At 37.2% G+C, this 13,306-nt stretch overlaps 1 protein-coding gene across 1 annotated transcript; it reads right to left on the bottom strand.

The window, feature by feature from the left end:
• Positions 1–1,684: 1,684 nt before the first annotated feature.
• On the bottom strand, positions 1,685–7,790 carry LOC112200315 (protein phosphatase 2C 70). Its single transcript, XM_024341340.2, has 13 exons — positions 7,584–7,790; positions 6,164–6,344; positions 5,888–6,061; positions 5,620–5,795; positions 5,369–5,527; positions 4,436–4,579; positions 4,238–4,299; positions 4,022–4,157; positions 3,491–3,585; positions 2,839–2,954; positions 2,593–2,722; positions 2,004–2,058; positions 1,685–1,897 (listed from the first exon to the last, which is right to left on the bottom strand). The coding sequence occupies exons 1-13, from the start codon at positions 7,704–7,706 to the stop codon at positions 1,742–1,744; spliced, it is 1,707 nt and encodes a 568-aa protein (XP_024197108.1). The 5' UTR covers positions 7,707–7,790; the 3' UTR covers positions 1,685–1,741.
• Positions 7,791–13,306: the final 5,516 nt, after the last annotated feature.

The raw sequence follows: 13,306 nt of genomic DNA, 5'->3' as shown, positions 1-13,306 counted from the left end.
TAAAATTGGTCATCGAACAAGGGATTGTGCCCAGAAAAAATGAACCAAATCCATAATCATTTTGGTCATCGAAAATGTGTAAATCATATAAAATTGGAACAAACAAGGTAAACAAATGGTTAAATGTTTTTCAGTTTGGCTAATTTCTATAGGATTTATGTGTATGAAACTAGATAATGAATTATTCAAATTATTAAACTACACGCCAAAAATATGAGGATCCTCAAATTTCAATTTTAAGGAGGCATTCTCTAGAACATTCCTATATATAGAGGACCTCCTTAAACTTGAAATTTGAGGATGTTTATATTTTTAGTATGTAGTTTAATAATCTAAATCACTCATTCTCTAGTTTATACACATGAATCCTATAAAAATTAGCCAAATCAAATTTTTTTTTAACCATTTGATTAGCACCATTTTCGTTGTAATTTTATCTAATCAACTATATTTGTTTTTGCATTTTCAGTGACCTAATGATTATGAATTTGGTTGAATTTTTGTAGACACAGTTCTTGCATAGGAATCTAAAGAATCAACAGTTGAAATCATTGAATTAGGTTGTATACTAGTGAAAAATTGTAATAATATTTGAGGATTATATATATGTGCATGTGTGTGTAGGCCTGTTCTAGAAAGGATTTTCTTAATTTAAAATTACTATTTTTTGCTATTATGAAACGGTAACTCAATGATTTTAAACCTTGATTATTTATATTTCTATGCAAGAATAATTGTGTTTACAAAAAACAACCAAATCTATAATCATTTGATCATTCAAATGTGTAAACAAATGTAGTCCGTTAGATAAAATTGAAATAAACATGGTGTTAAACAAATTGTTAAACTTTTCCCAATTTGGCTAGTTTTTTATAGGATTCATGTGTATATATAACTAGATAATGAGTGGTTTAGATCATTAAACTACATGTTCAACCTTTAAAGGTCCTCAAATTTCAAGTTTGATGAGGTCCTCTTTAGAACACACACTACAAAGAGAATGATCAGAAAAATTGACATAATGGCTACACTAGTGTTGTTACTTTGTTAAACGAACTATCGAAAAGTTACACTATGTAAAGAGAAAATGATCAGAGAAATGTTGATTATGGCAACACAAGTTTTGTTTATGTGTCGTCTGAAATGTTGAAAAGTAAAAGTCAGTTGACATGGTCTTAACATGCGTCAAACAAATGTCGAAAAGTGTCCGTCCAAATTTGTGGGACACCTAATACACCAATTTGAAAATTGAAGTGTTCGTGCCTTCAAGGCTAAAAGCCCCGATGTTTCAAGATGAAACATCTCTCCCTCGCCGATATGGTGCATAAAACCATTGATCCAGGTGCCAAACTCATTTCCAATGAGACATAAGGCTCCAACAACACCATTGATTAATTGCAGTTTTATTTTTTTCCTTGCAAATGTTCCCCATTTTACGTTTTAGAATATACTGTTCAACCGTAGAAACGTTGCATCAGTATCTCAAGGCCAAATTGAGATTCATATGATGCTGGGGAACATCTGATGTCAGAAAACTAATGAATGTTTAGCTCTTACCGTCTTGAATTTCTGTATGTTCTCTAAAATTCTATTTTCACTTATAAAAAGATTACATCCTTAAAGAGACTATTAATCTATCCTAAAGTTGGCATCCCTGTGGAGGGCTTAAAAGGATCGACAATAGTTGAAGAAAGAAAAAAGGGAGAATTATTACTGTAAAACTATAACTTCTTGATTCATATCACGATCCACCTTTACATGAGACTCTCGAACTGTCAAAATCTAAGAAAATAATAGAGGTATTATCCTTTGTTCGCACTGTTCTAGCCTCACTCAATAACATATTTGCAGTCTTCTCTGCCAAATTCTCCCCATCCGTCGAGTATTTCTCTCTCATCTGCAAAACTCAAGAGTTAAATGAAAAGGGGGAAATAGTTAAATCACTGAAATCGGATACCATCTAATATTGCTTTTAAAGATAATGAATAATACAAAATCATTACCTGCAGAACTTGCTGAACCGCCTTTTTTGCACTAATGACATCCCAAAAACCATCACTACAATCATAAAATACAAATTCCCAGGGTTAATTTCTGAAACATGTCTATAATATAATATGTAGACTTCATACATGATTTCATTTTAACATTAGTCCCGCAGTTTGACCAACATAACAAGATCTGGTAAGAGAAATATTACGTATAGTTCAAATATTACATCGAGTGAATGGGATAGGCTTTGAACCATTGGACAAATATCCAATAGTTAATAAGATTATTTCTTTATTTTATAGACTCGTATAATCAGGTTTGGAATTTGGTGTTTAATCATTGGCATGGTTTGTTTCTCATTTATGACAATCTAACATTCTAGTAGTACTAAATCCAGATAATATATCATATTATATTGCTAGACTCTTGATCAGAATTGCAAATTCAAACATAATTGCGTCGGCTACTAATGGTCAGATATATGATTGGTACCGCGCAGTACTGAGCCAAACCTAAACTAGGCAAAAAGGAACATAGGAAGACAAAGGTTGCTAAAGAGTGAACATATTCAGAATATTAAATTTGTAGGGGATCAATAACCTGGCCATAATCGCAAATGCTTTGCTTGCTTGATCAATATGTACCACTTGGCTGATATAAGGATCTGAGCTAAAGCGGGAATCCTGCTGTTTAAGAAACTTGTCTCCAAGCATTCGAGCAAGATTCAAACCTGAACAAGTGAAGAAAAGCATGAGCAGTTATCAACAACATAAACGATAAGAAGTTATTTCTTACAGTGTGAACAGCTAAACATGTAGTTCACAACGAAGTGAAGTTATTCCTTACCACATAGACGTGTTTCCCCCTCTTTCAATGGCTCTCCAGTTTGCTGGATCCTGAGTCTTTCAGTATAACTACTAATTCTATGGTCCTCCGTCATCTTCATTTGTTTCCCATTGACACTGCCACAGTTAAGATCATATTTAGTTTGCATGGTGCAATAATTTTGATTGAAGGCAATTTCATTTATGTGAACACTTGCATTCATTGTCCATGGTACCAGACCACCATGAGACAAAATGCATTCCACTAATACTAACACACACACACACTCACTTAACAATCATATTAAAAATAAATAAAACTACAAAACTATAATAATTACAATTAGAAAAACTGTCAAATTCAACATTAATAATTAGCGAATCCTCACCGTATAAAACTTATCCAACTCCCTAAGGAAGCATAGTAAATGGAGTATCATAGTTTAAGAACAAAAATAGAAAACACCATAAAAAGCAGTGGCCAATCTCCACAGAAGAACAATTAATAATTTCTAGCTACCAGCTTGCCACCAAGGATCCCCTCTAGCATTGTAGCAATACCGATCAACAATGTTTTAGGGAACAAAGATCTATACTTCATTCCTCAAACACATTATCTTTGGAACTAAATTCATCATGAATTATTCTAATGGAAAGACGAAAGAAAGACATACTTTATAACACAAGCTGAATCCCCAAGATTTGCACATTGTGCAAAGAAATTGTCATCACTATCAGTCCAAACAAGAAGCACAGTCGCAGTACAACCCTGCAAAGAATGAGACATTGTCATGTGCAAACCATGATCTTTAACTATATATTTTGAAGGTACATGCAATTATCCTACCACAACAACAGATTCAACAGTCGCATTCTTTTAGATAATATATGGAGCGGTGTCAACTGACATTGATGTAAATCTAGCACTTAAAAACTATTTGTAGAGTCTCCTTTTTTGGTGATTTGATTTTAGTAGTAGAGATTATAACTTTTTGTAAAGTTTCTCATGGAGTGGCAATAATTAAGAACCTATTGTTAAACAAGTATGGTTGAAGACTTTGGGATGTGTTAAGATTTTGCAAGGAAACTATTACCAAGTGCCTCTAGGTTTACCGGATGTGTGAACAGTAACAAAAATGTGCTGGTCAACAGAACATGGATATTAATAGATAACCAAACAAGATAAATCAAGTGGAAGGGCAAACCTCGTAATGGTAATTCAAGCTTGTTTCTGTCTGATAAAAAGCATCCCTAAGAACATCTGAGGCATCACATTGCAATAAAACCCTCTCCCTTTTTAGTGAATCTGATAAGAGATTAGCAACCATCTCTGGCAGCAGCCTGTAAAATAGAATTATACAGTAACTACTAGAGAATCTGGAAGCCACATAGTACTCTTGAATTGTAAACTAATTACTAACTTGCTAGCAGATTTGGCAGCCTCTGCTCCGCCATGTCCGTCACAGATACCAAATATGCCAAACTGAAAAGCAGGAACTTAGGTGATGTTAGCCCTTTCAGAACCATGCAAAAGTATCTGAACAGAAAATACAAACAACAGAACCAATAACCTGATTTCTAGAAACATGAAAATAAAAAATACAAAAGTCCAGTATAACCTGATCAATCCCATCAAGAGGCCATTGATAGTAGCACACATCTTCCATAGGAAGCTTCTTTCCTCCACGACGCAGAGCCATGGGATCTGAAGCCACACCAACTCCAAAGGGAACCTGACTCTCAGTTTGAGATGAAATATGAACCTGCCACAAAAGAATATGAACTTAGCAAATGCCACGTCACCTGTGCATAACCAGCTACTCTAGCTAGATAACCTCATTTTAAAGTCAGCATGTAAGCTGACAATAAACAACTAAAATGATCACTGAAGCTTGCGTACAACATTGAATATATCATACCAACTTGATATATTATTAAGTCATTATATTGGTTTTTTTTTTTAAAACCAGAAACTGATATACCTCTCCAAATGAAAAAGTGCTAATACAGATAAGAGTAAAGCACAGACAAATTAAAGGTACTTTGTCATACATATAATTACTACTACCCCAATTATTTGACTGATTTTTCTTTTCTTTTTTGTTTTACTAATGTTCTTAATTAACCATGAATTAGGGTAATATATGAAAATAAAGTATAAAGGGGGGCATCTAAATTTCCAGAAGTAAATATAGGTTTAAACATTCTAACCCAATGATATTATCAGTTTATCACATAAAGGCGATAAAGCTCTGCTGTACTGGTGGGGTTTGTTCAGTTTTAATTTACATGTGCAGGTTATGAAGAAGCAGTCTTACACCTCTTCTTTATACCTTATGAATCCAGGGACTTGTACTAAACTTAAATGATCAAAACCAAAACTCTTCTCAATGGCAGAGACAGCACTATCCATATGTCCCCGCCAGATTATCAGTTTTTCTCCCTTTAATATATGTTTTATAGAAATAAGAAAATCATTACCATGTAAATATAACTACCATGCAAAAGCAGTACGCTATATTCACAATTCAATACAAAGGTACTAGACTTACAAATACTTTTGAGGTGGTTCCAAGAGTTATCACGTCTCCACTAGCAAGCTCCATTGGGTCACCCCACTGTCTACTTCCTGAATCAGGATTATTAATTGGCAGAGAATTTAGAAGTGTTCCATTAAGGCTACCCATGTCCACCAACTCCCATTTCATTTTCTGAAGGCAATGAAGTACAATATAATTATTACACCAAAAACACAGGTATACAATCCCAACAAAGTCAAAGAAGTAGTCATGGATGTGCTTACATTTGAATTCCAGTTTATCGATGCATGCCTTCCTGAGACCTCTGAATCCTTTAATAATACATCACTTGGAGGAACCCTTCCAAGAGTCAGAGGAAGCCTAGAGGGGTTTGTTGACGGTACAGAACACCGAAGTCCATGGGAAGGACCAGATATGACCTCCAGGTTGAGGCATGTTCCTGCACTTCTAAAAGAAGAATATGATGATATGTTTATAGAAAAACGATTAGAAGGTTAATGACCGTACGCATGTAAAGAGATAAGAAATTACTTTGATCTAAGGGATCCTTGGGCACAAACTGTTGCAATCTATCTTGTTCTAAATTCTGTCTACTACTCCTTTGATCTTCCACTAACTGATGGACTAACAATGGACGCTTGAGTGTCTGGCCAACTACAATGTCTTCCGAAGCATCAGAGATCACATCTAGGACCAAGCTATCACCTGGGGCAAGAGACGAAGAAATATTTAGTTTTTTCTAAGAAGTAAAAGGGAATTTTGAAATATCAGTTAGAGAAATATTAAAAGGGAACATGGCGTAATTACTTTGAGTTGAATTGGGAGCTGTGGTTGGAAGCCTCTGTTTATAAACAAGTCCTTGTGAGCGCAAATGCCCTTCATTTTGAAAACATGCTCCCTCTAGATCGTAACCTCTTGGAAGTTCATTACCTTGGTTCCGGACCAGATCCGCACCATCCGAAACAAGGGGTCTGTCAAGTTCACCAGCCTAAAACAAGAATCATCAGGTGCGAACAGCTTAAGAGGTATAAGATAAACAAAATGATAAATCATATGCACAAAGGGAAACAGTTGGTATTTAGGTACTTAATGTCACTGATATATAACTGATCTTTACAATTAAACCAAATTGCCCAATAGTATTATGGTACTCATCAATCACCAACCAATTTCTGAGTCGTTAAGAGATGATGTTTTTTGTCTTTAGTTACGGGGTAATGTTTTTTCTGGTTCAAATCCATTAAGCCAAACATCAGATGAAGATGGAATCAGAAGTATCATTGAATCCATTTCCAAAATAAATGAACGGTGCAAATTCTTTGATGAGGCAACAAATGTGAGAGTTTACCCACTGTGATGATCTTAACAATTAAAAACATCTGTTCCATCTGGATTTCAAAATTTCATACAACATATATATATATATATATCAAGTGGGTGAACAAATCAATGGTATAACATAACACTTACCACTTTTACTCTTTCTCAGTGTTTGTTGTTTTCTTACTTTGTAGGTTCTTGTAGAAAGCTTGTGCGCTAGGTTAGCACCCTTTGGCACTCTTTCAAATACATTGGAAAACCAGAAATAAAAAGAAAGAAAACTTCAGAAATGCAGGGCTTCAGATTTCACTACTTTCGAAACACCAAACAGAAAGACTTCATTCCTTTCTTTGAAGGCATCAAACCAAACGCAGAAACAAAACAAAACAAACAACCATACAAACCTAGACTCGGTGAACAAAACAGGCTACCAACTACTCTAATATGAAGCAATCTTCGAAACGAAGTAACTGACGACAGTAACAGCTCAATAAACCCCCTCAAATCTCATATACTAATTTGATCACACACAGTAACCAACCCAAAGTTCAAATTTTTAGCCTCGGGTTTTCTCCGAAAATGGAATATCAAACTCTACCAAAGTAGAAACCAAATCAAATTCTATGCTTGATCAAACTCGCATCACTACAACATTCCCAGCTAAGCTGAGCAAAGTTACACAAAACTATAACTATCCCACTTCCCTAGCTAACCGAAAATTTCACATTGAACGAAAATCACAGATTTCAAATTTCGCTTCCGATTTTCTACGATTTCACGGCGATCAAACAGAGCTTTACATTAGCTCTAGGTATCGAAGTCGAAAGAGGAAGATCAAAAAGGGAAGGTCTGAGGATTTAGGGATAGAAATTGAAAGAGAAAAGGAGAGGGGATTGGGGAGGGTTACCTTGATAGTGCGAGAACGAGAAGAGGAGAAGAAGCGCCATGGTTTACAGGCGAGGAAGACGAGGATAAGGATCAAAAGCAGCATAAGGAGAAGAACACCGACAATGCTCTCTAGAATCGCCATCGTCCTCGCTCTCTCTCCTTCCAGGAGATAGAGATTGCCTGTGAGTTTGCGAGAAGGTCGCTTTGAAATGGTCGCACACTTCTGTATTTTTATTTTTTGTGTTATTTTTTCTTTTCTTTTTTTAAATATTAACTCGTCCGTTTTTAACAACCTAGCATGGTAATGTTGGTTGAGCAACTTAGCATGGAATCTTCATTTCTAGTGTTCAAGTCTCAACTCTCACCAGTTTGTGGTCAGCAGGTTTAAGCGGCCTTCAGGTTTGTGCGTGTGCGGCAGGGTACTAGTCTGACTTTATTGGGATACCTTTGTAAATCTCGGTTTGAATACTAATTAAGTGGTTGTGTTACTAACTCTCTAACGTAACTGAAGTTCATTTCTACCTCACTCCGATAAAAAAAAAAAAAAAAAAAGGACAATTCTTAGGTTCACCTCTAGGGTGAACAAACATATTCACTCTCATTGTCGATTAACATACTTTTACTTAATAAATTTATAATCCAAAGGTCCATATCTTAAATTAGCATTTAAAGATCGTAAAAAAATCAATCGAATCAAAAATCGTTTAATTATCTAATTGAATCAAACAAATGGATGGTTCTAACGATACTTACTACAATTATGATGAACAATCTATGTATTTCATAGAAATGAATAACTAAAAAGTCATCAATTTGATTGATTTTTTACAGAGCTGATCTTTGTATTACGTTATACAACATGAATGGTTTGATTAGAAAATTCTAAAGTTATTATGCGTTAATCGCAAGAGATGGTGAATATGCTCAATAACCCAAGGGGTGAACTCTAGAATTGTCCAAATAATAATAAAAAAAACTGTCCATTTTTCTAACAATGGAGAAAATATGAAAGATTTTCACAAAAATTCTTTGTTTATTGATTATTATTGAAATATAAAAATAAAATTATAAAATGAGTGGAGGTATATTTTGGGTGATCCGAGCATAGCACGAGCTCGACTTGCATAAACTAGCTCGGTTCTACTCAAGGACACTTAAAGATGTTCAATAATAGATCTGTTGATTTTTCTTTTATAAGAACAAGATTATAAGAAAACAAAATAAGGAACAAGCTTAAGTGAGTTTGGCCCCGGATGTGGGTGGGTTTTAATTGGCCTTAATATTAGTTGGGTTGACTCGAGCTCAACCCAACTGTCAAATGGGTCTGTTCGGCCACAACCCGAAGCCCATTAAAGGGGATATAGACTAAGCCGAACTATTTTAATTGATACCTCCAATATTGTTTTATTCATTTTGAGTTTAAATACTTTATTTCGTGAATGATCTAAGAATTTAATGCGACTATGTTTGATAAATTTTTTGTTTTTTTTAGACCATTAAATTGCTAATAAGCGAAATAGGTGAGATATTAATGAAACGAAACACAAGTAAGTAACTACAACTAACAAAGAAATAAGAATCTTCTACGTTCTACGTAAATTAGGGCTTGTCAAGCGTTCATAACTAAAAATTAATTTGCCTATAAAATCGAATGAATTTTAGTTTTGATCTCATTCTGCAAAATTATACCTCTTAATCTGTGGGCAAGACTTGAAGAAACTTCTGCTCGTCCGGCGGCTCTCGGGGCAGGTGGGGTTTCGCCTCACCACTATTGGGCCGCTGCCGGACAGGTGTTGAACGCTATTTGCTCGGGAGGTTAGAGGGAGAGGCGTCAGGCTCAAGGTGGCGGGCCGGACTGGGTAAGGTTCCAGATGACATCTCTGGGTGTGTTAGCATTGTGCAGGGATGGGAAGTCTGACGTGGGCTCCGCAGATTTGGGCGGCGGCGTGGGTCTGAGGGTTTTGAGCGGCGGCGAAGTTCTGTGGAACTGTGCGACAATGATGGATCTGGAGGATCCGAGCTTCCAGCCTGCTTGGGATTCTAAAAGAGTGCGCGACAAGGTCAAGCGATGGGTGCTTGTATGCTGGGTCGGGCCGGAGCGGCTTGGTTACGTGTGGTCGGAGCGACAAGATCCGGCGGACTGATGTGGGAGCAGACGGCGCTGCACGGATGCACGAGGAGATGCAGTTTTGGGCTTTCTCCTTAAGCTTCCTCAGTGGACCTTTCAGTTGGGCTAGGAGTTTGGGCCTTTAGCTTGTTAGTTTAGTCTATTGCTTAAAATAATTCCCTACTTGGTTAGGGAGCTATGCTTCTTTTTTAGTAGCGTCATCGAGTCTAATTTACTCTACCTATTTATTATGTAGTAGTCAATAGTCTATAAGCTCCATTTCTGAGCATGGAACCGTCAAATGATTGGACCTAATCTATGTATCACTGTGCTACTACCACAAACTCTTTGTCTACCCCATGATGGTAGCGGGAAGATATGTAATGACCCGTTTTGGCTTTAGATGAATGATAGTCGCCCTATTTGGGTTTGTTCAAAAATACCTCTTAATCTCTATCATTGTTAAACTAATAACCAACCAAACAAAGAAATCATCAAATCAAGCCATCAAACCAAAAACTTTCAATACTCGAAGGCGCCGTATGCATATAAGCTTGGTCGAGATTTAGCCGAGTTACTCTCGTCCGGTGGCTTTCATCATCGGCATGGGGCTTGCCTCGTCGTCGTTGGGAGACTGCCGGACAGGTGATGGTGGTCTATCGTTCTCTGGCTTCTAGGATTTGCAGTAACCCGAAGTCGACAACGGGATCTGGTTTTCATTCTGGTTTGAAGCCTCTCTATGGCTTGGGTAGTCGTGGGTTGCGGTTCAAGGGACGGAGCGAGCTGGCTTTGGATCCAGGCGGCGGCGTAGCATCATTGACAGGGTGCGGTTGATCTTTCTGGGGTATCGGGGATCAGTTTCCGCTTAGATCCGGTCTGGTGCTTTCGGGGTTCGCCGATGGTCTCTCAGTGGTGGGAGCGTATTGTTGGCGAGGTTCCTTGTAGCTGGGCAGCGACGACATGATTGCGGCATGGCGTGGAGGCGATGGCTGCTTGAGGTGTGTGCGAGTCGATCTGAGCGTAGGGAAGTGGAGGTGGAATGAGATGGGCCAGCTGTTGGGTCTAGGGTGCTGTTTCTTCCTTGGGCTAGTTGGACTTTTTTTAGTTTTTATTTTTTATTTTTTCACCTTGTTCTAGAACCCTAGGTTTAGTACTCTCTAAGTTTGTTAGGGAATTACGCACTTTCGTGCCTCTAGCAAATCCCCTAGAGTGGTAAAGACGGAGGATTCTCGAGTTAAGGGCTTAGGAAAGTTTTTTACTTTCCTGGTCTTCTTGCCTATCACTCAAAATCTGGTCTTCTACTACTTTCATCTCAAGTTTTCTCTAGTTGTACATCAATTGAGGTCTCTAGGCGACTAGGTTTACTATTCAAAGAGAGGTTAGTAATGAGAATTTGATTTCTTGTCATTAGGCTCACTCAATAAGTGAGCGAATGTGTTAACAGTGATGGTCACCTGTCCTTTGTCTGGTAGCTTATACCATTTATGATTTTGGTGTAAGACAGTATTTGATGTACGTGTCTTCTGGCCATGAATTAATGAATGAAGTTATCTATTTTCTCAAAAAAAAAAAAAATCAAATCAAATCAAGCCTATTCTATTTGGGTTTTGAGAAAATAAAACTTTAATCGGCCGGCCAAAAAAATTTAATATTAATAAAATTCTAGACTAGTTGTCAAAAATCAAAGCCTTGTATCTTGCATTCATGTGTATGTGCCTTAAGGTATTTGATCCACCAAAGAAAAAAGAACTTGGATGGCATGGATAGCCGGTGGGATACTCTAGACTTGTCGACCTCACTTAAGGTCCACATCACTTTGTCTCGTCCGAAAATGCCCGATTTAAAAGGTCCAAGTAATTTCCCGGCACCTCTTGGTTGCTTTGGACCAATTTGGGGATGAAAATATACATATAATATGACCATATTTTATACTTCTAAGCAGTTCATTTGGGTATGAATAACAATAACAAAACAAAGCATAAAAAGAAAGCCATATTAATACATACCATCTTGGAGAGGGCTGGCTTCTTATGCAGAAAATGTCGTCTTTCAATTGAAACCTTGGTCTTTGACAATGAGGTGTGTATATAGAAAGACAGAGCTTCAATCACATTAGAGCAAAGAACCAGAAGAGGTACCTAGCACTGGTTTATATATGTACAGCAGTGCAGAATGGTATGAATTTATATGAGGAACAGAAGACAATAGGAAAGTTGACTGATGAGGAAATGCTTAATTAATTTGTTCAGGGAAATGCTTAATTAATTTGTTCAGTTTACTTTACATGGAAGGGACATTATATGGGTGAAAAAATTGGATTTAATTCTAAATAGCTGTAGATTTAGTGTATCTACTAGTTTGGTAATACATTGATTTCAAGAACGTTAGTTATCTTTTTTAGGGGAGGAAGAAATGAAATTTATTAAAAATAAACTATCGGGACATGCCACGTACTGAGCCATATCTAACCTTGATCTGATTATAATAAATTATGAGCCGTAACTTTGAGTTTTATTACTTTAGTATGTTACGTGAACTAATATTATTTTCTTGATAAAATTAATAGACTCTCAGCATGCGCTCCAGTGTCGTAAAAGAATTTTAAGCACAAGACACTTTTAGAATACTAAAGTAGTCAATCTCTGATTACAGATCCTGATAATGATCTCGTAACTCATCTTTAGTGTTGTTTCTAGGGCTGGCAAATCCAACCGATCCAAACCAGCCAACCGCGTCCGTCCCGAACCAAGGGGTTCGGTTACCAGCGAAATTGGTTACCGAAGGTTTGGTATGGTTATACCGTACCGATATACTATAATTGGTACGGTATCGGTACTGAATATTGATAAAATACGGTATACCGTACCGTACCGTATATTTAATATAATATTTAATTATTTAAAATATTTATTTTATAATCAATCCTAGCCGTTGATTTTATTCTGTTTTATTCCATATTTACTAACAACCGTTAGATGAAAAATTTCCAAACCCTAAAGGCCTAAATCCATAATCCCTCATTCAGTCATTCCCGATCGAGTTCAGCCTCTCTGGACTCACCTCGTCTCTCACTTTCTCTCAGTCTCTCTCTCTCTCGAACCCGATCGAGATCAGCCTCTGCCTGCCTCTCATACTCTTGGTCCAAACCGGCAAACCCTTATCCCTAATCCGATGATTCCGATCCCTAATCCCTCAGTGGCTTAGTCCATCGATCTCTCGACCACTCCCTCAGTCTCTCTCTCTCTCGAACCCGATCGAGATCAGCCTCTGCCTCTCATACTCTTGGTCCAAATCGGCAAACCCTTATCCCTAATCCGATGATTCCGATCCCTAATCCCTCAGTGGCTCAGTCCATCGATCTCTCGACCACTCCCTCAGTCTCTCTCTCTCTCGAACCCTCAGCCTCTCATACTCTTGGTCCAACCTGCAAACCCTAATCCCTAATCCGATCCCTAATCCCTCAGTGGGTCAGTCCATCTCTCGACCACTCCCTCAGTCTCTCTCTCTCTCTCTCGAGTCTGGAGAACTCGAAGGAGGACAACCACCTGTAAGATTTCTTGAATTGTTGTGTATTATCTTGAGATTTAGCAATTTATTGTTGAATTCGATATTGGATATGTTATGTATTATCTTGA

The sequence above is a fragment of the Rosa chinensis genome, chromosome 4, assembly GCF_002994745.2.
Source record: "Rosa chinensis cultivar Old Blush chromosome 4, RchiOBHm-V2, whole genome shotgun sequence".
Lineage (NCBI taxonomy): Eukaryota > Viridiplantae > Streptophyta > Magnoliopsida > Rosales > Rosaceae > Rosa > Rosa chinensis.
Note: the sequence above shows the minus strand (reverse complement) of the source record. Positions and strands in the feature narration are given on the sequence as shown.

What these genes read in the sequence shown, in the direction of transcription:
- LOC112200315 (XM_024341340.2), bottom strand. Translation starts at nt 7,706, where the DNA reads ATGGCGATTCTAGAGAGCATTGTCGGTGTTCTTCTCCTTATGCTGCTT. An exon ending in CGATAAACTGGAATTCAAAT is followed by an intron (nt 5,528 to 5,619) that starts GTAAGCACATCC and finishes CATTGCCTTCAG; the next exon opens with AAAATGAAATGGGAGTTGGT. An exon ending in GCTGCCAAATCTGCTAGCAA is followed by an intron (nt 4,158 to 4,237) that starts GTTAGTAATTAG and finishes TCTATTTTACAG; the next exon opens with GCTGCTGCCAGAGATGGTTG.